This window comes from Drosophila willistoni (assembly GCF_018902025.1).
Source record: "Drosophila willistoni isolate 14030-0811.24 chromosome 2R unlocalized genomic scaffold, UCI_dwil_1.1 Seg167, whole genome shotgun sequence".
Classification (NCBI taxonomy): Eukaryota; Metazoa; Arthropoda; class Insecta; order Diptera; family Drosophilidae; genus Drosophila; species Drosophila willistoni.
Genome location: NW_025814050.1, coordinates 16,819,359 through 16,843,379, shown reverse-complemented (window position 1 = coordinate 16,843,379; position 24,021 = coordinate 16,819,359). Strand labels below are relative to the sequence as shown.

At 30.8% G+C, this 24,021-nt stretch overlaps 3 protein-coding genes across 3 annotated transcripts; 2 read left to right on the top strand and 1 right to left on the bottom strand.

Moving 5' to 3' along the window:
• Positions 1-3,391: 3,391 nt before the first annotated feature.
• On the top strand, positions 3,392-8,883 carry LOC6642853 (protein rolling stone). Its single transcript, XM_002065181.4, has 4 exons — positions 3,392-3,920; positions 7,546-7,897; positions 7,966-8,149; positions 8,224-8,883. Exons 1-4 carry the CDS (start codon positions 3,819-3,821, stop codon positions 8,411-8,413), a joined length of 828 nt encoding a protein of 275 aa, XP_002065217.3. The 5' UTR covers positions 3,392-3,818; the 3' UTR covers positions 8,414-8,883.
• Positions 8,884-11,653: 2,770 nt separating this feature from the next.
• LOC6642851 (protein rolling stone) lies at positions 11,654-21,232 on the top strand. The gene is made up of 6 exons (XM_002065179.3): positions 11,654-11,713; positions 18,359-18,617; positions 19,413-19,638; positions 19,707-19,826; positions 19,893-20,076; positions 20,758-21,232. Exons 2-6 carry the CDS (start codon positions 18,516-18,518, stop codon positions 21,101-21,103), a joined length of 978 nt encoding a protein of 325 aa, XP_002065215.1. The 5' UTR covers positions 11,654-11,713; positions 18,359-18,515; the 3' UTR covers positions 21,104-21,232.
• On the bottom strand, positions 17,024-17,768 carry LOC6642852 (sex-regulated protein janus-A). The gene is made up of 3 exons (XM_002065180.4): positions 17,627-17,768; positions 17,398-17,562; positions 17,024-17,332 (listed from the first exon to the last, which is right to left on the bottom strand). The coding sequence occupies exons 1-3, from the start codon at positions 17,676-17,678 to the stop codon at positions 17,109-17,111; spliced, it is 441 nt and encodes a 146-aa protein (XP_002065216.3). The 5' UTR covers positions 17,679-17,768; the 3' UTR covers positions 17,024-17,108.
• Positions 21,233-24,021: the final 2,789 nt, after the last annotated feature.

Below are 24,021 nucleotides of genomic sequence, written 5' to 3'. Positions count from 1 at the left end.
TTTCCTCAAGGTGAACATTTAAAGTTCTTGGGTTTTTTTTTGCGCACTATATTAATAAAAAAAAACATTATGTTTTATGACTTGTTCATTTGACTGAATGGCCGGCAAAAACAAAACTTATAATAAATAACAGACTAGTCCGAAATCATTATTGGAATGTAAGTTATCATTGCGATAAGTGTGAGTTTTGTTACTTTCTATAACTTAATTATTTCATTCATTTTTGTACTGTCTCAATCAAAGCAATCTTAAGATATACAAGTCTCTTAGTCTTCTATGAATTATAACTAATACATTTAGTCTTATTGCTTTACTTTTTTACGAATCTGTCATTATCAGGGGATTATTTACTACTTAAATAAACAGAAAACAACACTTAAGCTCTTGGTAGCTTATAATTTATGAAAGGAAAATCGTCTGGTTAGGGAAATCGCTCTTCTCCACTTTCTTAGGTAAAATCTCGGTTTGAGTGATAAAATTGCTTTCTAAAAAGGATAAAAAGTATCTTCTAAATTACGTTCACTCATAGGAATACTTTAAATTTAATTTACATCCAAATAAACCTAAATTAATACTCGTTTTAGTTATAAATCTCAAGGGCGTAAGTTAACACTAAATGCCTCCAAAGAAGTCGCCATTTCCAGCAATTAGCTTTCAAATTGTAATTTAAGAATCACAACAAAAAAGAGTTAATAACACTTGTTTAGCAAGTCGATCATATTACTTTAATTTATTAATTACGCCATAAAGATCAACTTTAAGTTTTTCTTTTGAAGTGGCTCCAATTTGGTTTGTGAATCGTTTGTAATCTGAGTAATCATCAATGGAAACGTTGGCGATATCTCAATTATGTCAGAACATTTCTTTCTCGATAAGGGGATAGTATTTGCCCATTCAACCAGAATTTTTATAAACTAATTATTGTTGTCATATATCACTTTGTTTATAAACAAGTTATTCAACTCTCCAGTTTACTATTAAGAATTTGCAACTGAAATAATTCCAAATAAATAAATGCATTTGTGATTTCAAATTTCATAATATTGTTAATTAAAGTGTTTAAATAATATACAAACAATTTCAAAAACACAATCTCTTTTTGCACGCAAAATTTCCATTAATTTGAAAAAGTTGCAAATCGCATGGAAAAGTCATGCAATTTCATCTCCCACAGATATAGAAAATTACATATAGGTATGTATATACATACATTTCCCACAAAGGGCAAACGAGAAAATTTTTCTATCATTGGCATGAGATTGGAAGGCCTGGTCTTTGGCAAGCCCACAAATTGACTTTCAATTTGACTTGTAAATTAAATTTATGCTCTAATGAAATAATAAAAAATCGCTCTGCTCCCTGTTATCTTTACAACAAATGGTGTTGTTGCTGTTGTTTCTTTTTGTTTGCGCCGACAACACTTTCAATTTTTATTTAGTGATTCTTTGTTGTTGTTGCTGTTGTTGTGTGATTTTTATTGATTTAATTTGCTGATTCTGTAAGCCCTATCACAATGGCAAGGTCATTGTAAAGGCTAACGAACCTGAACTTGTCTCGTCTCGATAACGATATTTGTCTTATTATGATATATATGGAAAATATGCAAATTTCAAAAAGTAAAACACAAAAAAAAAATACGTATTGGCAATTTGTAATCGATGCTATCGGGCCATTTAACCCGATCCCATTTTAATTGTAAAAAATATGCCAACGAAACAACGAAAAGAAATAATTAATTAGGATGGTCATAATGTGGAATGTGCCTTTTGATTAAGTTGACTATGTCATCTTTTTTAACGACAGAAGAGAATTCATAGAAAAAAAAAACAATTATATCCCATTAAAAAGCTTTTCATTTAGATTTTCAAAAGGTCAAACTACTTGCAATAAAAGTTTCCTAATGTAAAAATCTTTCAAATTTTGGCGCATGGAACTTCTATGACAATGCTCACAAAGATTTATTATTTTACTGAAAAAATAATATTTAAAAAATGATTGTAATCTTAAAAGTGGGAAGCAGAGATTGTGGATTTGGATTTGCGAGTAAAATGTTTGAAACGAGCTTGCTTGTTGCTGCTCTTTCTATATATAAAATATTGTGTATAATTTTGTGAATAATATACTCAATTAATTGCATTTTTTACATTTAAAAATGTTAGTAAAAATTAAATGGATAATTTTGATAAAGGTTTCATATTCTCTAGATGTAAACAAATATTGAATAATAAAAGAAGGCAACAGGAATGATCGACAGGTAACAAATATTTCCGAATATAGAGGGCAGTTTGATTCATTTGTGAAAGCTTTAGGTAGGAGATTTCTTTTCGCGGCAATTACAAGTAAAGTATTCATTTTTTTTCTGTAGATTTGGTTAATGTCTTAAGTAGACTAAATAAATTTGGGTGTTGTGAGACACTACATAAAAACCATAAAAATGACATATGTTAAGAAGTCTTTTTTAATAAAAAGTGTTTAATAAAAGTGTAAAATGAGACAAAATAACAAAAATTTTGTGAAAATATATCATTAAAAATATAAAAAATTTGTGAAAATTATAAAAACCTTACATTAAACGCCGAAAAGTATGCAATACCTCTGAGCTATATTGATTTAATCTATATATCATCAGATATAGATATAGAAGCTCTATTGACGAAAGTTACTTTTAAAATTAATAATTAGGATCTCTAAATAAAAAAATACTAATACTAGTCATATGTTTTAATAATATATCTCTCAATATTAGTTCTTGGCGCTTGCCAAAGTTATTGCGGCCCTTTGTGAATATTTCTCTTGATTATTTCTCATTCGGTTTTTAAAAATTTGTACTCTTTAATAATAACCGAATAGGTCTCTAGATAAGAGTTAAGGCATTTCACCCATTCGCTTATCGCTTTCACAAATGTAGGTCACTATTTGGAGTATAAATATTTTTTTTTTGGGTTGTATGTCGCGTTTTTGGGACACCCGCAAATGTTTGTTTAATTGATCGACCTTTATGGCATCAAGTTCATGATGTTTATTGCTGTCAATATTATTAATAAGTATATATAGAGAATATCTGTATCATCCGTTCCCACATTGATGATATTCTGTCGGCTGCTGTTATTCGAGACTCTCTTGTTGGCACATGAAATGTTACATATAAACATTTATATATATATTTTTTTTATTGGCCATGCTCGGGTCTTTAATTTAATTTACTTGGTTCTAATTCTTTTCACTCTCCCCACTCATTCTCTCCCTCTTGCTCTCTTTTATACTCTATTTTTTTTCCAACTTTTTAGTTATTTATTGTTTTTGGGGCGTCGATCGCTTATAAAGCATGTTATGTCAATAATAATTTTTCGCATTTCCCGTTAGACAGTCCCAGAGAACGAACCTCCGTTGCGTTTGCTGTTGTTATTATTTGTTGTTGTTGTTGTTGTTGTTCTAATCGGAGTTTCGTCATCGGGTCCGGTAGACGTAGTCGTTACTCGGTCTTCAAAGAGGGGGCCAAAGACGTTCTGCCTTCCCATACATTCAGTTAGTTGAGCGCGTGTACTGCCCGAGAGTGGAGTGCGCATATCAAGCGATATTGCCTTAAAGTTAACTCACTTAGCACTCACTTCCCCCCATCTTCTCACCGCTACACCCCTTCCACACTCACCGTTTAAAGTGACAAGATCAGTGCCATCAACCAGCAGCAGCAGCAGCAATTGTCGTCGTCATCATCTCATACGCGGGAACTTGTAAACATAAATCAAAAACAAATATAAAAAAACTGCTGCTTAAGCTGAAAAACAAAAATTGATAAAAAAATAAACGAAAAACGAAACATGCAATTTGTTAAAAAATTTTGCAAGGGCTTTAACAAAGAATTGCAGAAACAAAATTTTGGATTCGAATACAATCGTGTCCATTTGTTCTACAGATCGCAGGTAAATGTTATTATCAGTTCAATGTTCAGATATATGTACATACATATAAATGATATCAGAGTTCAAATAGTTGGTGCTCACCTCGATAAAAAATACGTCAAAGCCCCTTAAAGTTGAAATACAAAAGTTTAAAGTGTTAAGTGGGTTCACTATTAAAAATAAAATTTGGATATTTTCGTCTCATAAAGTCTACATATTATGTAATTTATTTGCATTTACTTGATCAGAAAATGCAAATTTAAATTGTTTAACAAATATACTCTGTACCTTTTGTACCCATCTATTGAGTGTATATAATCAGCAGGTATCTACTATATAATCATGATCAGCGTTAGACAGACAGGTCAATATTTTGACTTATAGACTGTGCCCGACAAATCAAACTCTAGACAAGCCCCTTGTATTTGTATTTAAAATTTATTCAGCTGTTGCATTTCTTTTCAATATTGTTAACAGTTTTCTATCAATTGCAATCTAAAAAGGTCTATATATAGTATATATATTACTAAATACGTCATGAAGGGAATACTGTTTGCTAGGTGGCGACACTGTGTTGATTTAGCAATAAGATATGAGTTAGAAATAAGAATTTGCAGGAATTTTTGATTGTTTCGAAGCTTGTTAAGCACCTTTGCTGAATTTATCGTAATAGTTACATAAGAATTAAAAAATGTAATTAATATTTTGGTCAACAATGTGATTTCTCTAATTTCTCATTCATTTTAGATGGTAGTTAATAAGATTTTTAAGAGCTTTTACACTTTTAAAGAAAATTTCCCCCTAGAACTTGATTTAAATTCTAATGATGTGATAATATGACAATCTAGATAAGGGAATTTGTATCTAAAGTATTTGTTGTTATTTTTTGTTGTTGTAAAGAATTCTACATACTTCACCATGAATTGTAGAAATATTAGTCAACACCCTTAAAAGTGTTCGCCCCCTAAATCGTAACATTCCCTGTCGTGACATTCCGAGAAAATTGACAAATTATCGCAAATTATTAACAACAATTTTTTGTTTAGCATTTAATTTGAATTGACCGCCATATGTTTTTATATGTATATAACTAAAATTCGATCAAAACGATTTTGTTGTTTTGGTTTTTTTTTGATAAACCATTTCCGCAAATTCAAGTGCAAATCAAATAAATTGAATTATCATTGTGCAAGCACAAAATAGTTTTTAATTTCCTTTTGTTTTTATTTACCCAAAACCAAAAAAAAAAAAGAAAACAAAATAAAACAAATCAAAGCTAAACGTTTAGACACGAGTTTTAGCTACGTCATCGTTTGACAGCTTCCAAAATTGATAAGGTAAATGGCAAAATTGATAAGAAGGGTCTATCATAAAAAAATATTTATTCGACCGACCTGGGCAATCAGTTGAATTAAAGGTGATTCAGGTGAAGCACTTATACACATATATGGGTATTATTGTTGTTAATTAAATTACATAAATTTATAAAAGGTTATTACAAGGGTCAGACAGTGATCTATCTGCGTATGTACTTATATAGAGTGATAAGAGAAATTGAGAGCATGGAAAAATTCGTATTATTACATTGTATATAGATTACAGAACAAGTAGTCATAGACATAAGGTGTTGGCTGGTATTACATCTACTATATATGTATGAGTATCAAGTGAAAAGATAAGATCTAATCACAGTGATGTTATTAGATAAAATAGTTGAAGGTTATTTTTTAGTTTTGGCGGAAGTTAAGTTTTGGCGTGCCAGAGGTTGATAAGTAATTTGGTACCTGTTTCATAAAGTTTATTAACTGTTTTGTCTGTCTGCCTCTATAGACAATTGGCTTTCAAAGTGTAGATATCAGGGTATTTGATGACGTATTAGAAAAGATAAAAAAAGTCAACGAAGTTATTTTTCAGAATTTTTGTTATTGGTTGTCAAATTGGACTTTTTTCATTTGATTATAAAAAGATAGAGAGACAACAAATTGCATGAAAAACATGTGCAAAATTTTATTTATCGAACTTAGGACTTTAAACTTTAACTATTTTATCTAACTAGCATTACCTAAAATAGATCTTATCTTTAATTTTTCAAGTAATGTACATAGTATATATATAAAAACACAAGCATGACATAAGAGTAGAAATGAATGAAATTTCAAAAATAGATTGTAAATATTTCTTTTTGCTATTTGATCAAAAAAACAATAAACATCTACGACACATCAATTTATTGTACTTAGATAATAGGATTAAGATACATATATGTATATGCCATTGATTATTCGCAAATTGCATTGGTATCAGTTCGATTATCTAATAATTGGTTCATAAATAATTTGGATATACTGTATGGCACGTGTCACAATGATTAGGAATGGAACAGCAAATGTACCTTAATTAGATTTGCGTATTAACGCTTTGCGGTTTCTTTGATCAAATATTCGGATAGCTGATTTTGTCAAGATGACGTTGAAATACCCTTGCGGTTCTTAGAGTTAGAAATATAGTCAAAATTAACATACATAAACTCACTTATTTATCAAATATGAAATCGGTGTACATTATTATGCTTATCTTACCAGATCGTTTAATGCCGCCAAAACTGGATAAGTTTTGGTTAAGAAACGAACTATTCATTGTTTGTACATAGTTTCTGGTATACTTTTCATTTGTAATAGGGATTTTAGGAATCTTATCAAGTTAAAATAATATGTGATTTTAGACATCATAAGTTAGTAGATCCTTTCTTTTTCAAAAAAAAAAAAACAAATTTCTTTAGAATTTGATAAAACGATCGATTGAATTCAAGGTAACTTTTGTAGGTGTATGCTTTATTTTGTTCCATATGGCTTTCAACTGCTAGAATGCATTCAAATTGATATACTTTTTAGCATTTTTAAACTGTGAAATTTAACATCAATATGTTGAGTTAACAAAGCTGACTTTGAATGGTTTACCGAGTGTTTTTTTCATCTGGTTCCCATAAATCCCATAAATTGAAATTGGTTTCCTATATGTTGTAAAATCTTGGAGATGGGATTCTTTTTGCATGGGAGAACTTTTCCCTAAACCATGTAAATCTAGAAATCGCATGAATACCGTTAATACAATGCATACGAAATAATTAAGACATGTCTCATTTTCAAAAAAACTTCTTAAAACCATTAAACCATATATGTATAATAATATAAACTGAAAAATACCCGTAGAGTTTTTTTTATTTTTTTACTTTGCTTCATATGCATTTATATTTTTGAACCAGTTAAAACAGTTGGGAAACAGGACATGTCGTTTGCTAAGAAGGCAGAACCCGTAATCAAAAAGAAGAAGGTCTTTTCTGTAGAACATGTTTTTTGAATAGAAAATAGAAGAAAAAGATGGCTTTCTGGCAGTGTACTTAAAAATCAAAACTTAATATCAGAATTTAAACTAGTAATGAAATTGGTTTATGTTAAAGAGATTGTCCAATATCTTTGCAAAGAACAATCGTAATAATATTTTCACATCAATACAATGAATTATTCTATTTTTGCCAATCTTAATGTGTGACTAAAGATTATATTCCTTATTACCTCCATACATATTGAGTGTGACTTCAATTGAACTTCACTTATCGCTAATTGTCTGCCCCCGCTTTTATTTGCAGTGGCAGAAAGAGGAAACTAATGGAATCTACTTACTATATCGATGGATCTGGGCTCTCTTTTTCCTGTCCATATACATTATGTGCATCATTGTGCAGTTCTGTGATGGCAAATTCTTCATTTATATGACCAATTGGGGTTTCGGATTGTGTGCCATTACTATGCTGATCTCTGCTATACAGGTCACCTATTGGCATTATGATATTAAAGATACACGAAGTCTGGTCCAAGAATCGGGAAATAAAGCCAGCACAACGAGAGGCTTGAAAATTTATTGGTGGCTATATAATATGACGCTGTCGTTGGCATTAATTATATCCACAGTATACTGGATATTTCTGTATGGACACACTGGTAAGTCACTCAATGAACAAAAGGTCGAGGTTAATTTAAATAATTTGCATTTGACTATTTACTTGTAGAAAAACCCGTGCGCTTTCCTGCCATTAGCATTATCACGCATGGCTTGAACTCGACCATGATGATAATTGATTTTCTGATTGTAGCCTTTCCCTTGAGATTGTTGCATATGATTTATGGGATGCTATTGGCAATTTTCTTCTTCCTTTTCACGCTGGTTTATCACCTTTGCGGTGGCACAGATGAGTAAGTGGAAAAGCAACCCGCATTCAGCAAATTTTAGAATATTCCTTAACTATTTTTCTATTTTTCATTTACAGATTTGGCAATCCCTTTGTCTATCCCATTCTGGATTGGCATAATCCCGAACGTTGTCTGGTGACATTTGTTGGTATTTTTCTGTTGATATTTTGCTATTGGCTCCTGCTCTTTGGCCTGTACAAATTGAAGAGGGTATTCAATCGAGCATTCAGTGTGGTCTGGACACCCCATGCAGTTGGCCTTATATAAGAGCGTACATACATGGATCAGGAACATAGACATCGCCCAGTTTAGAAGTAGTTTATACCAGCATTTTCCATACCATCCGACACATACACTCATTAATACCCATCTATACAACACAACACCCACATAACGCACACAAAGGCATTTATTTATCTGTAGTAACTAGTAAATATTAGGTTTTTTCTGGTTCCTTTATGTTGTAGCTACATAAATTGATTTAGTTCCATATTAGGTTTCTTTTTTTAAATTATAGATGAGCAACAAACAATTAAGCAATTTACAAACAACAAAAGAGAAGAGCTTGTTACATTATGAGTAAATTTATAGTTTAAGAATGAATATTGTTGAAAATACTTGATTACTAAATGGATAATTACTTTTGTAGTATTTGGTTGACAGAATAACCAATTTTAAATGGAACAAAAGTATTATGAAAAAAGATATTTGAAAAATAAAACGAATTGTAAATGAAATTATAAAGTATAATGTTAAAATTTGGGTACAAGTAAGTTAGAGTGGGTAAAGTAATCATTTTTCACTTCCATAAAGTCATTACAGTGTCTTATTGATGACAAAGTTTAAGTAAAATTATCAATCTAAAAAGTAATGAAGATTTAATCTCCAAATGCCCGAGTATATATCTAGCACCTGTAAAATATCCCCATGGAATAAACCCCCTAAGAGAAGCCATAACCAGTAAAGATTGCAAGTATTGATGTATTGGTGTATTGAAGTATTAATAACAATCACAATCTTTTAAGAATCTTTGCTTTAATTACCACAACGATATATACTTTCAAAAAGTAGGTTGCTGAAGTCGGATAAAAAATAACAAAATGATGGAGGTACCATTTGTTTAGTTGACACTCAAACAAGCTCAAAACATGGAGTAATAAAGTGGAACAAAAAACCTAAAGGTAATATTATTTACAGTTTTGGAAAGTATACTTTGATTTCGGGGAAAAAACATTGGATTATTTTAAAGCTTCCTTTAATTTATATAGAAAGTAATTGTATTAAATTACCTACAGGTGGGAAGTTAACTTAAATTTGTGTATAGATATAAACAGTCGACTTTATATAATTGTTCATTTCTAAACTACATAATTGAATCGACTTCACTTCTTTATTATTAATCAGTTTTTTGTGATGACATTGCTCCTGGCCTGATGTTAATATGGTAAGCTATAATGAAAATATACATAGATGCCCAACTGGCAATTCTGTAAGTAATTCCACAAGAGTTATAAAACTCTTCTTGTCCTAAAATACTTCTACTTCAAAATCGATCTTTCCCTTTCTCTTACAAATTTGACAATATGAACATTTAAACTCGAATTTGTATTAAAGAATTTATAACTCAAGCATATCTCACAATCAGCAAAATTAAGCAGAAAATTTCCCAGCTAAACTACATTTTGGGATCGCAATTTGGAATTACTCGTAGTTGAATATAAACCCACATTAATTGAGAATGATTAGTCATATAAGTATTTTGGGTATTAAAGTACTTACTATAAATACATACGCCATAATTGGCAAAAGTTTATGATAGTGGAAATTCTTAAATTTTTGTATATATAAACATTGAAATTAAATATTTGCGCACGAATTTGAATTACCAATTGTCTTATTACCAAAATAAAAATATGTAAATAATATTACTATGGAGTTAAAAGCACATGTAACTCAACAAATATATCTTGACCTCAATTCCGTAATAGGTGTGCACATACTCAACTTTGAAGAGGTTATTCAAATCGGACTTTAGCTGGTAAAATGAACAACTGAAATTTAGAAAATTTACTCTAGTTATCATTATAAATTTTAAAGCTTAATTTAAAATTTACAACTATGTAAGAACTGTTGACACTGGACCCATTTTAAGAATATATGTATATTTAGTTGGAAATCGTACGATCTTATAACCCATTACTCATAAACAAATTCAGAATCACAAGTCATGAGTTAAATTGTCAGCTAAGTGTTTTGCTCCACTGATAACACATGGGAAGTTTGTGTATATATTTCTAGGAATTGCTTACAATTATTCACACTTTTTCAAGAATATTTGTAGTTTAAAAATCTTTTCCATTTAATATTAAATATCAATCAAAATTATCCCTAAAACTATTACAGAATAAGGTCTGTAGGTCTTTATCGCAGTTGTTGAACTACTTGGAAAAACATATGTATACAGCTTGAGGGCATTGAGGAACTTGGATATATATAAATATACATAGTAATTAGATTATAGTAAGCTTGAATAAAAAATAAATAAGTCGTGTCTTAATTTATGAAAAATAAGAGTTACTAAGGTAGCGAGAAAGGTTTCATTTTTGATTGGAACTTTGAAACAAAGATAAATAATAGAGACAGACAGTCGATGAAATTAAATATAGAAAAGAAACATCGTATACATGTAACTAGAATTATTTGTATATGAATAAAGTTTAAAAATTACCGTTCATTAGTGAAAAAATCAATTCTATAGCTGCTATTTGAATAGATTAAGAGAGTTGTACCATAGACATACATAGATAGACAAAGAATGGATTAAGTAATTATTTAAGATGCTTTCTTCTATATAAATTATACATTAAGATATTTTTCTAAAACGCTTGGTTCTAAGAAGCAATATTTGTATATAAAAAAAAATCGTTTGCTTTTAGGAAAAGGTAATTAATATAAATGGGGATACATATGTATTCAAGTGTTTTGGGTTTCAAGTTACAAGTTCAATTACAAGGTTTTCTAATGTATTTAGTTTATGTTTCACCTTAATTTACTCAACGCAAAATGTGATATGAATTGGAAAAAATTAATGTGTTCTATTTGTTCAGAAACAAGTTCAGTGCCTCTTTCTCGTCTCTGTAAACTGTACCTAACTTCAAAGCTAATTTCCAAAAAAAGACAAAGACTAATTAAAGTCTGCCTTGCTTGGTCTTTTCTTATGACGAAATTTGATAAAAAAAAAGACAAAAGTAAGGAGAGGCAAACAAGAAGCAGAGAAAAAATAGCATCATTATCTTCATCATTATGGCCTACGTTGCGGCTGTTTATCGTTCTGCAACCACTAAATTAGCCAACTTACCTGCAAACACACATGGTCGTAAGCGACAGAGAGAGAGAGAAAGAGAGAGAGAGGGAATCAAGCACTGGTTTATGTATACGATAAAACTACCTACACAGCTACGATATTCGTGAGAGTTTTGGGTCTAGGGGAGACTGGTTCCATTCAAGCTGCGATCAGTTTTGAAACGTGCGTCGCGTCGTCAAGTCGTGATTCGTGATTGAGTTTGGGTTGGTATAAAATATATATTACTATATATTGTTATTTTTGTTGGATATAGGTTCGACCATGTGGGAATCGTGTGCTCCTTTTACTCTCTTCGATTCTGATGCATTGGCGCATGAATGTGAATGTGAATGTTGCTGTAAGACAAATGCAATTCAAAAAAAATGACAGACAAACCGTTATGCAAAGTTTTTTTTTTGTTTTTGGTTTTTGCTTGCTGTTGTTGTTGCTGTGGTGACCCAAATATACATTACCAACTTGCTGCCAAAAAATTATAACAACAACAGCAATGGAAAAAAAGAAGCCAGTTAGACTGCCAAGCCACGCGTGTAATTCCCTCCAAGTGTGCAAAAAAAAATAATAATAATACAAAAAAAAACATTAACAAATAAAAGAAAAAAAAGAGAAGAAGAAAAAAACAACATCATTATTATTGTTAACTAGCTTAGCCTATTTTGTGCTTTGCTTTGCTTTGTTTTGTGTTCTTTTTCTATGCATTGTGTGTGTGGAGTGTGTGTGTGTGTCTATAAGTACCTGCCAATGGTTTTCGAGGTGTTGGCCAAGTTTGTGTAAAGCCAAAATCTAGCACAAAGCAAATAGTTTCAATGTATATACATATACATATATACATATATATGTATCTATGTAATATATATTTATATACATGGCATATCTGTTGTATATCGGCGAAACTCTAGCTTAGCCATATGCATACTTATTGCCTCATTGAAAGGCACGTACCATATGGAATCTTTGCAAATTAACAATTATATGTGTATATGTAAACAACAATATTTTTATAAATATTAATGGATTAATTAAATATATAACGATAAATTACAATGAAGATGGGCTACAAATTTTCTTATTATTATTATTTGTATTATATACTTACTATACAATAAGCCATTAATTGCCACGGCTTGCGGCTTGGATCTTGAAAATTTAAACAAATTTTTTAGTTAAAGCAAATAACTGTTACTAGCTACTAGTTAAAACCGGTTCTAAATAAGTAGCTAATCAATATTATTAGAAGAAAATTAATATACATAATCCCCCCAACCACATAGCCAATGACTAAACAAAATAAGTTACAATGCCAAAGTTACTTAACCAAAGGTCGTTGAGGGAATTATTTTCATAGCCATAGACTGATTTTCCTGTTGACAGTTTTTAGAGAGCAAACATTTCTTAAAACAAGTATTTTTGTAGGTTTAATTTTTAGTCTGTCAGTCTTATGATCTAACAATTAAGTTTCATACTTTTTGATTATATTCTAAATATTTATGATAACTTTTAGACTAAGGGTTTTTAAACTACAATTTTGCATGTTTAATAAACAGATTGCCAAATAAGAATAAGATGAATTTGATCAAGAATATAATTATATATACTTATGTAAATAATTGGAAACTTTTCCTTCTTTGCCCTAAATCCTCTATAGAGTTTGATGCTGATCGGCTAGCTCTGGATTCATTTCATGTTGATAGTTGTTCGTGTCTTAAAAACTAAACAAAAGTTCGATCAGTTTTTTGGAAAATAGTTTCTAATGAAAGAATTGACAGTATTTACCTCCTAAGTTACTCTCTTCTAGCTAAAGCAGACAGACTTGTTTACACAATGAATTGTTGAAAGCAAACTCCTATTGAATTTTAAAGCTTTAAAAATGAATGCATCTATCTGAAGTAGACACAAATAAAACGAATGTAAGCAACTCGTTAGAGCCAGGGAAGTGTAATCGTGGTATGGACAAAGTATATACAAAGTATCCCAACTGGGCCAACTTAGAAACCAGTTAAGCAAGTACTTACTTACACTTTCACTAACAGTTCTATGCAAGACAAAAACGTTAACTCTCTTTCTCAAAGTAATCAAATTTAAATACCTTGAGAATAGATACAAATTATTCTACTGTTATATGCAAATTATATTTGATTTAGTCAAGTCAAAATATCATTTCAATCAATTGAAACGCATAAGTAATTGAATTTCTCACCTAATCAGCAATTCCAGAAAGCAAACTTCACAACCCAATCAAGGTTTATCAATGGACTAATTAGCGTCCAAGTGGCGTCATAAAAAAAAACTTAAGAATTTTTTAATAATGATTTTTTGATTAGTACTTTATATTATTATTGGGGTTGAGCTAAATGGACTTTGTGTTTGGCAAATCGTAAACAGAAAACAAATTTCTAACCTAAACAATTAAAACAAATTTAAACGCAAATTTTGAAAGTTTTGTCAAATGGTCGCTTGGCCATCCAGCCAGATATCGAGCTGGTTACGTTGACATTAACATAAGAAATGTTTGTCATGGCTTTGAACTCTTTGGGATTTCACTTTCTATGGCTATTGAATGGAAATTAGGCAAATTATCTTCTTTCTTCTTGAGCAGAAGATAGTTGTGTCTCTCTTATCTAACCAGAGATAAGATGGACAAAGACTTTTTATGCTCTAATATATGTTTATAGTATTAAGACAAGATTTGTTATTTTGGGAATTCATTTAAGTATTTTTTTTATATCATATCGATCATTCACATGTGGTTTGACTGCATTTAACTTGAAAGAAAAAGAAGCAAAATTGTTTACACAGTTTGTAAAGGTCAACAAGTTTTTTTTATTTTGTTGTATCTTCAGGTTCATTGTAGTACATTTCGTTTTTTTTTTTAAGAGCCATAAACCTATATAAAATACATGCATAAGTTTTGTTGACCAAAATGTGGCACACATCATGTGTGTGTGTGTTAATGAAGGGGACAAGTCAAAAATAAATTTGAAAAATTGTGGCTAGGTTAGTTGACTAGCATTCGCTTTGGTAGTTGTTATTTTTTTGTCTCGTTTTTTTTTAAACATATTTTTTACCTTTTTTTGTTGTTGTTGTTGGTTATCTGTGAACTGCGTGCAAGTTCAGGGACGATAAACATCAGAGTTTTACGTTCATTTAAAATGTGTTTTTCTGTCTGCTCGGAAAATTCGTTTTACAGCAAGAGAAACGAACTGGAAATACTCTATTTTAATCACAGGGGGCCTTATTAAAATTGATTACTAAAAACATATTTGATAGACATTTGAAAAATTGCCCCAAAATACTTTGAGGTGGGTTTTAGTCAACTTGTTTAGTGAGACAATCGTGAAGAGGTCGACCTGGCAATGAAACAATATTATGTGTATCTACTTAATTGAATTGCAAATTGTGTGTTTTTTTTTTAAATTTATGTATGCCATTTTAGCTAAAAGTGTAAACGGTATAATTAACATGTTTAAATTTAATCTTTGAACATTTAGATTACATTACATTAAAAAAAGAAAAAAGCTGTATAATTAAACGAAATATTTTAATTAAGAGAAGAATATACTATGCAAGAATAATATACTATCTAGATGGTATCCTCTATTATTTTTAGAAGTGTTTGCACTTAGTAAAAACTCTTTAAGTAGACACTTTAATTTTGTTTTAATGATCTACATTTTTGTAATAGGTGACCTTTAAAAAGACCTTTGTTAAAATATATAGTAAAATATTGTTTTAGTTTTATTGCATTGAGGCCAGTGGTTTCGCACCTGATTTTATATTTAAACATTTTTTCCATTAAGAATTTTAATTATTCCGTTAATAGCTCTTGTGTCTTTGTAAGAATTTAATACGACTTACATTAGCATTTGTATATGCCATAAAAACCATCGTGAAAACAAAAGAAACATCTATTTAATGTTTTGAATGTAGTTTGTTATAGCTTTTCGATGTAGGCACATATAGCAACTTTATGGAACCTTAATTAATTTCATTATAACAAATAATTAGTTGGTTGTATCTTGGATACAAAAATTTGAAAAAAATTGCAAAAAATGGAATTTATATAAGAATGATAATTAAAAGTATAATACTCAGTGCGTTAATTCACCTTGATATGTCTAAAATGGCCAACTTGCTATGACCATGGTAATTTTATAAAATTAATAAATGAAGAAGTATAACAAAAAAACTGAAAATTGCATTTAAAATTAGTTTTTGCTTGTTCCTAAATTACAATGTACATGTAATAAAGATATGTATTCTTTAGTGATAATCCAAAATCCTAGAAACAAGTATTCGGGATCATAATGCAAATTAGAAGATCACTTTCCAATGTGAAGGTTAAAACATAATTCTAACTTGAATATTTGTAATACCCCCAAAAATTGAAAAAAATTATAGCTTCATGAAATTAATATATATTTTAATATTTCGCTGTTCATTGGCAGTTTTTGTCTTTCCTAAAGAGATAACTTGATAATTAGTAGTTCTAATTCAAAATTGAAATTTAAAGCATTTCAAGATTAGTCACTTTTATAAATTGTTTGAAATTTGGAAATTTTACTTTCACATTAAAGTTTTGTTAGTTTAGGTACTTTACTTAGAACTGTAAATGAATGGACATTGAATCAGAGATCAAAAATCTTTCCTGCTACTGTCTATATGATATCCGCATATCAAAAGATATTTGGTTCTTTAACGATTTATCTATAATGACAAGCTGAGTCGGTAGTTTTCATTCAGTTCTTTCATTTGGTCGACTTACTTTTTCTTATTTTCAAGTTTTTCGAAAATTCTCTTTATAACAGAATTGTCCCTCATGAGATAAAATCTTCGAGTCTTAATTGCAATAGAGATAAACAGAGAAAAAACTTGCTGTGGCTATAAAATTGTTTATCTTAACTTTAATATGCAAAATGATAAGATACTCAAACAGTTTCAGGGTTAAAAACCCACAAGTTACATTTCATAAGTTTAGCCTTGTTTTTCTGGTAGTGTAGTACACTACTATTCATGGTTAGGGACTTTATGCAGTATGAATTACTTAACAGCGTGATGACCTACACCTTTTTGTAGTATTTTGTTAACTTTTCTCATTCTGCAGCCCATTTGGTGCGACCTTAGCGGACTTATTGTTTTATTATTTCGTGCTTATTTTTCCAACTCACATTCATATTATGAGAGACAGAGATATAACTAATAAAGCCGACTCATGGGATATAATGACAATTAATGTCACACAAGTTGGAACATGGCAAAATAAAGATCGCAAATGACTAGACAACAATTTTAAATAGTAGCAATAATGTTAACCATGGAAATATCTATAATAGAGAGCTCAGTGAAGCGAATGAACAGACTGAATTGTTGTCTAATTGAAGCCGATCCAACTCCATGTAAAAATTGATAAGTGGACATTAAATAGATGTCTGGCCGAATAGAGTAAAAACTTCTCTTCCTAGTAGTTTAAATTGCCCTCTGGCACACTTTTGAAACCGGAACTTGCAACAACTTTAGACTATTTTAAATTTACTTATATTAATTTCGATTCATAAAATTGAATTTTGGATTATGGTGCCCTTTGCACGTTGTCGCTTGCATTGTTTACTCTTCAAAATCTCCAGGTTCTGCATCGATCTTGTAGCCTGGATATTTCTCGGACAGGATCTCCCGAGTTTTCTCATGGTCTGCCTTGCCCATGGCCTGAGAACGACCATAGATCTTAAGGTACTTATTTTGGCTATCATGGACAATATATCCACCGCCAGTGCATTGGGTGCACAGATCGTATTGCTTTGCCTCCTTACGAAGAGTATCATAGATATCAACTGAAAAGGTCGTCACATCTCTATATAGACATTCTGAACACACTGAATCGGTTATTAGGACTTACTATGATATTTTTGTGAACTACTGCCCCGTATCACTTCCCTGGCACTGGCCATTGCGCCATGTATATAGACTTGAGCCATAATGTATTTAAATTTACCTTCCGACATTTTAATCAATGGAAAATTGGTGAGATCCCGTACTTGTTTATCGCAATACAGACGCGAAGCTGTCGGTGAGGATTGCAAAAGTGTTTTTAGATTGTTAATTGGTCTTACTCAATTCCATCTTACCGCACATCATTGGACGCCAAGAGGGCAATAATAATTTGTTTAACTTATACATATTGGAAATAAAATTTTATTTTTTATTTTTATTTACGTCTAGAAGTATTAACGATACAAAAATACAATTCTGAATGAATAACTGAAGGTCTGTTTTCAGACTCAATATGAATTTTTCTTTCAGAGCCTACTGCGTCTTTTCAATATTAGTTTGTTATTCGTTAACAATTTTTATTTGTGTCCAAAAAAGTACACACTGAAAATCATTAGAATTTTTTTAATGATTATTTCAATAACATTTGCAACATTACTTCTGGTTAAACGAAATATCATATAAAAAATCCAAAGTGCGTTCTGGCATCTTATAATTTTTAAATTAATTCAGAGACTTATCCTAGCTGACCTCCATATTTGGAAGAGCCATTATTGGGTTAGCCACTAACTAAATTAAAATCACTGTCATCACTATGAAATAACATAAAAATAGTTTAAGTTTTACCTTTTACATTAAAAATAAACTGTTTTTTCATTTTACTCATTAATTTACTTCAAAAACAAAGTTTATTTCAAATGAATTCAACTGAACCTTCATTTCTCGATACGTTGTTCTCGGCTCTCTTCAATTTTTAATTGTGTGAAGCCGTGGTGAGGTTAAATTCCTGAAAGAGATTATTTCATATTTATTTTTTTTTTGCTTAAATTAACTACTTCATATTTGAACCTTTTTCTTTATATTTGCAGAAAGAAAGCATTGTAAAACTTGCACAGAGAATGGCCCAAAAAAACGCATAATTGCTGTTTGACAAGTTGTCTCAAGAACAATAAATTAAACGTTTAAGAAAACAAAAAGCAATTGTGAAAAATATCAAACTACTACGCCAAATTGGAAGCTATTAAAATGAGTAAACTGCAGGGTATCGTGCATCCTGTTAAAAAGGAATTTCGACGAAAAGGCTGCGGATTCGATCATCATACACCTGATGACTTTGTGAAATCGCAGGTAAGAATATTTTTTTGGTATTTGATTATTTAGTCAAGTGCGTTCAATGGAACGTCCTTGAGAATTAAACGCCTCCAAGTGACACGCAATTGATATTAAGTATACGACGTGGTTGGGAATAATGGAGTTGTATGGGGGTCAATGTAACTTGATGAGTATTTTAAAGGGTTTACTTGGGTTACGCATTGCGAACTTTTAGAGGTAACTAACAGAACATAGATCTAGAAACTCTCATTATTAGTTAAGTAGGTATACAAAAAGAAAGAAAATCACCCAAGTTAGATAATAACTAAAATTCAGTGGGTAATTTAGGTAATAATCCAATTATTGGTTCCTGGATATTTCAATTCAATTGGAATACGAAAAATATCATAATAATGTTTCTTTTTCTTTGGTCTTTTGCCATTGAAGGGCTTAACTAACTAACCTCTGCTAACAGACAAAGGCACTGGGCGTTGTCACAGGTCTCTGTTGTGAAACCATTATATAAGTATGTATTGTCTTACCTTGAGCATATTTGATGACTTCTCTATCATCAATGTGGCCATGAAGGCAAAGGAGACCAAGAAGGCGAAACGATTGTTCTAGTATTTGAAATTAAACTAATGAAATATTCATAAGCACACGAACCATCGATAATCAGTCACCAGACCACCATCTATATATAGTATAGTATACCTGTATAATAGCTCTGCTTTACTATATAGTATCAAACTGCAATTACCACTAACTAAGACACATATATGTAAATGTATGTTTAAACAAGATATTTCTTTTTTTTTTTTACTTTTTCAGTGGCAAACATGTACAAAAAGTATGACATATCTGTTCTATCGCTGGTTCATGGCTCTCTTCTTTGTGGCCGTTGTGATTGAGTCGATGTGGCCCGTAAAGGATGATGAGTCCAGTTATTGGTTGTACTTCATCTATATGACCAATTGGGGTATTTGGATGTGCATGCTTACAAATCTCTTGGGTGCTATATTGGTTACCATCTGGCATTATCATCCAGAATATGCAGGTAAGAATACAAACTGTTTAAGTGATTAACAAAAGGCATTATCAAAATGTAAAAACTTTATTCTTTAGATAAACTTTTGAATATGAATGGCTGCTGTAGTTTTTTCCGTATTTATTGGGGAATGCATATAATCACTTTGGTTCTTTCCATTGTGATAACTATTATCTATTGGAGCATACTCTATGATGGTAAATTATTCCCTAAAGTAAAGTATTCGATTGAAATTAATATATGTTTCCCAATTTTCTTTTCAGCTAATGAAAGCACTTTGGATGCCACAAATGTGCTCACCCATGGTTTCAATTCCATTTGCATGTTCATCGATCTATGGATAGTGGCCCATCCACTGAGACTTTTACATATCTTTCTTCCAGTATTATTTGGCATTATCTATGCTATATTTTCTTATATCTATCAAATCAATGGAGGTATCAACAAGTAAGTTAATATATGTAAAGACATCATTTACTATTATATGTGTGCGTGTGTGGGTAAAGGACTGCTAAAGTATTTGTAATTAATTTTCTGAAAGTTGCATCTGACCTTTTCTCAATAATAACGCTAGGGCTTAATACCCTTACTATATTTAATATATTTAGTTAGGAAGCTTTTGTCAGTCTACACCAACTTTAAAAGAAAACGTTCGTTTTCTTAGTTTTCTTTTAGCTTGCATATGATAAATCTATCCTAGAATAAGTAACAAAAGAATGAAGTACTACAAATTTGTTTACTTTTTACAGAAAACAAGAACAATATAGTAGTCACTATAAAGTTTGAGATGAAGCAAACAAAATTATGGACTAGGTAGTCCAGTTTGTCAGGTATTCAGGTCACTTCTTCGTTAAAACATACATCCAAATTTTTAAAGGAACTTAAAATGAACTTGAAATAAAAGTTATTACTCTAATTGTTCTGCAAAAAAGGCATTTGTCAAGTCAAGTCATTCATAAATAAATTAAATATTTCTTATTCATAATCTAGTCATAAAAATATTAGGTTGTAAATTTTGATACAAAACAAAAAGCCATATTGATAAATTCAAACACTAAATAGTCTTTTGCATAGGTTAGTCATTAAACCAAGCATTTTCTTAATACTGTTTCCTTTTTCGTCTTGCAGAAAGGGTAAACCATATATTTACCATGTGATTGACTGGAGTAAGCCCAAGGAGGCATTCATCACTGTGCTCGGTGTCCTTGTTCTGTCCTGTTGCATCTATGTGTTACTTTTTGCCTTCTTTAAGCTGCGTCTGTTTCTGCATCGAGTGTGTCGGAATAATTCGTTTGTTCTACCCACCAGTAATAAGAAGCAACATGGTAAATCAAATGGACTGGATGATAAGCAATCATCGAATGGCATTCAGCATTCGCCATCTCATATATCCATGGTATTGGGTAATTTTACCGGCTACGAGAATCAAGCGTATTCGCCAAGTGGCGAGATGGCGACTGTCAATAAGATTTAAGATTATATTTCTAATATTTGTATATACTATTGTATGTGTAGTTTAGTCAAATTGTACCAGTGATATTATGTTTTATTCTATGTTAATGAAATATTTTAAATGTGGAGGATTGAAATAAATAGAACAAACAAAAAAAAAAAAAACTGAACACGTTTGCCTTGATAACTAGCTAGTATTGTGTCCTTTACCCATTTTTGAATCAATATTTATTTAGTCATGCAAACATGTCATACTTGAATAGTAAAATCCATAAAATAGTGAAGAGGTAAGCAGTTCAATTGCCACGCCTTTTGCTGCGGCTTTGGGAATTTTACAGTTGATAATTAAAAATTTATAAACGCGTTTGTGGTTTATGGGAGTTTCCCAATGAAAAGTTTGCATGCACTCGATAAACTAAACGAGGGAAGATCCAATGAGTCTAATACCAACTGTTGAAGGCTCTCAAGTGGCCCGATTTCGTAAAAATGTGTAAATATTTTACACAAGAACCCCTAATCACCTTTAAATGACTACATTAGCCCAAATAGGTATGAAGGACATAACCGAACATAGACCAATCGGGCAAGGACAATGGCCTTTATAATTGGGAATGGAATTTCATTTGGCTATTTATAAAATGGTATGAAACTTATAGATATCTTAATTAAGTTTGAACTTAATTAGCAAGCGACAAATTAATGCAGATTCTTAACATGCGAATATTAAACACACCTACTAGGATAAAAAAAACTTTAAGGCAAGTAGTTCTGCTTAGAAATTTCTTTTCTGACAACTCTGCAGGACTCTTGGTTTGAATATTAATTTCATCTATTAAAGCAATTATAATAAAATTGAATTGGTTTAATTTAGAACTAAAACTAATTTTAAAAAAATAGCAAATTTAATGTAATAATTTTTATTTTCTTTTTAAATTCAGTGGAAATAGTTTTCAATTCCTTCGATCTATTTATTTTTAAATATTGTATTTTGATTAAATTTCAATTCACTTAAGTCCTTAGTAGAAATTATGTTTCAAAAGATTTCAAATCAAAGCAAAGTAGAAACTTTATTAGGATTATTAGAAAATAATCCTTATAAATGAGCTAAAACACTTTCTCACTATTCTCAAAATAAATTTTGACAGTTTTTCGCAAACAAGATTCTAGGAATTCTGAAATGTAGTTAACGAAGACAGCTCTCTATGACTTTATTAGTTTATAGTTAACTTAATCACAGTAACTGTGCTCACCTTTGACCATTGCCAGATTCTTGCTTCAATTGTGAATCAATTGACCTAGCTAGACTGGGTTTCTCTTGGTGGCGTTAAACTCTTGATGACTTGCTCAATTGTTGTCCTAATGTATAGCCTTAATTAAGTTTCAAAAAGGCATTTAATTATAATAAAAAAAAGCAAAAAAAAAAAGAAAAACACACACACAACAGAAGCGTGGTGAGAAAAAAGTGAGGGAAAAACAACAAACGCCCCAGAACAAAAAGCCAAGGACGAGTAAGACACGAGCTCTGGTCATTGGTCATTGTGAAGGACTAGAATTACGCATAAGCTGGAAATTCACTCAAACTCATATATAGACACTTACTCACTCATACTCATACACACACACACGCACACTGATTGTTGACATTGTCCTGGCGGTGTGAGTGTCAATGTCAGGTTTCTATTCTCTTGGTGGTGTTGTTGTTGTTGTTGTTGCTATTGCTGTTGCTGTTGTCCTTGCCGACAATGGGGCATGCGACATATCCCAACTTCCAAACCAAATTAGGCGTCGCATCTGTTTAGCCTATGGATCGATATGAGACCAATTTGATCGATATACAAACATACAAACCAATTGAGAGAGAGAGAGGAAATAATTTCCTTGAGTTTGAATTTCTTTGCATGTCCTTGCCAGGCCTATTGAACTCTCTCTCATCATCACCATATGAATTTCAAGCAATCTCTGTATGAGTATGAAATCCAATTGTTGAAATCGAAATAAATAAAATTTTAATCGTAAAAACTCTTTGGAAATTGTGACAGCTGTCAAATATCAAATGTCAGCGCTTCTATCCTTCTGCAACTGAATGGCATTGAACTGTAAGAAACTAAATAATTGTACTAGTCAATTATTACCATCATAAATATTAATTGAACGCTTTACCTTTCCGGCAAAACAACACGGACTCACTAGTGTTTCAATTCCCATCTAATTGAAGAAGGCATCTAACTCGTATGTCCCCGCACTCGCCACCATCTGGCTTTCTTTTCGGTGAAACGTTTTTCGTTATCAATTTCGTTTTTTTTTTTTTCTGATGACTGGGTCATGATGGTGCAATTTCGTTATGTCCCACTACTAACCACTGTGGGAGTTCGAATCTAAAATCAATTTGTAATCCTTACGAATGATAAATAAATAGGACCAATAAAATGTATGAAATATTCAATACTTTGTCATGTCTTACTTATATCCTTAAGTTCTATATATTAAACAGGCACGCTCCTAATAAATAACTTACACAAACTTTAAGTGCTGATCTTTAAAAAATTTATTTAAAAAACTACATAATATAAATACCAAAGGAATAGTAAAACTAAGGAAATATCAAACTTTTCTATTTAAATGCCGTTTTACATAAATAAATAATTTTGAAAATTAATTATATAGTTAAAACAAATGAATGATCCTTTAATTAAATGGTAGAGCTATACAGTATTTTTTTATTTAAATACTGGAGTTATATAGTTCTTTACAGAAAGGGTATTTGAGTGCCACAGATATATCATCTTGAGATTTATAATTGATCTCGAGATGAGACTGATGAGATTTTTAATTGATTCCGAGATGACATTGATGAGATTGAAGTAAAAATCATCAAAAATATGTGAACAAATTACCTGTATGTAGTTAGTTGTCATATGTTTAATTTTTTTAAGACTTTAA

Bases quoted from the DNA above. Each gene is read 5' to 3' on its own strand.
- LOC6642853 (XM_002065181.4), top strand. From the start codon at position 3,819: ATGCAATTTGTTAAAAAATTTTGCAAGGGCTTTAACAAAGAATTGCAG. The intron at 3,921-7,545 runs GTAAATGTTATT...TTTTATTTGCAG, and splicing joins ATTTGTTCTACAGATCGCAG to TGGCAGAAAGAGGAAACTAA. The intron at 8,150-8,223 runs GTAAGTGGAAAA...TTTCATTTACAG, and splicing joins CTTTGCGGTGGCACAGATGA to ATTTGGCAATCCCTTTGTCT.
- LOC6642852 (XM_002065180.4), bottom strand. From the start codon at position 17,678: ATGTATAAGTTAAACAAATTATTATTGCCCTCTTGGCGTCCAATGATG. The intron at 17,563-17,626 runs GTAAGATGGAAT...CCTCACCGACAG, and splicing joins TTGGCGTCCAATGATGTGCG to CTTCGCGTCTGTATTGCGAT. The intron at 17,333-17,397 runs GTAAGTCCTAAT...CGACCTTTTCAG, and splicing joins TAGTTCACAAAAATATCATA to TTGATATCTATGATACTCTT.
- LOC6642851 (XM_002065179.3), top strand. From the start codon at position 18,516: ATGAGTAAACTGCAGGGTATCGTGCATCCTGTTAAAAAGGAATTTCGA. The intron at 19,827-19,892 runs GTAAATTATTCC...TTTTCTTTTCAG, and splicing joins TTGGAGCATACTCTATGATG to CTAATGAAAGCACTTTGGAT. The intron at 20,077-20,757 runs GTAAGTTAATAT...TTCGTCTTGCAG, and splicing joins ATCAATGGAGGTATCAACAA to AAAGGGTAAACCATATATTT.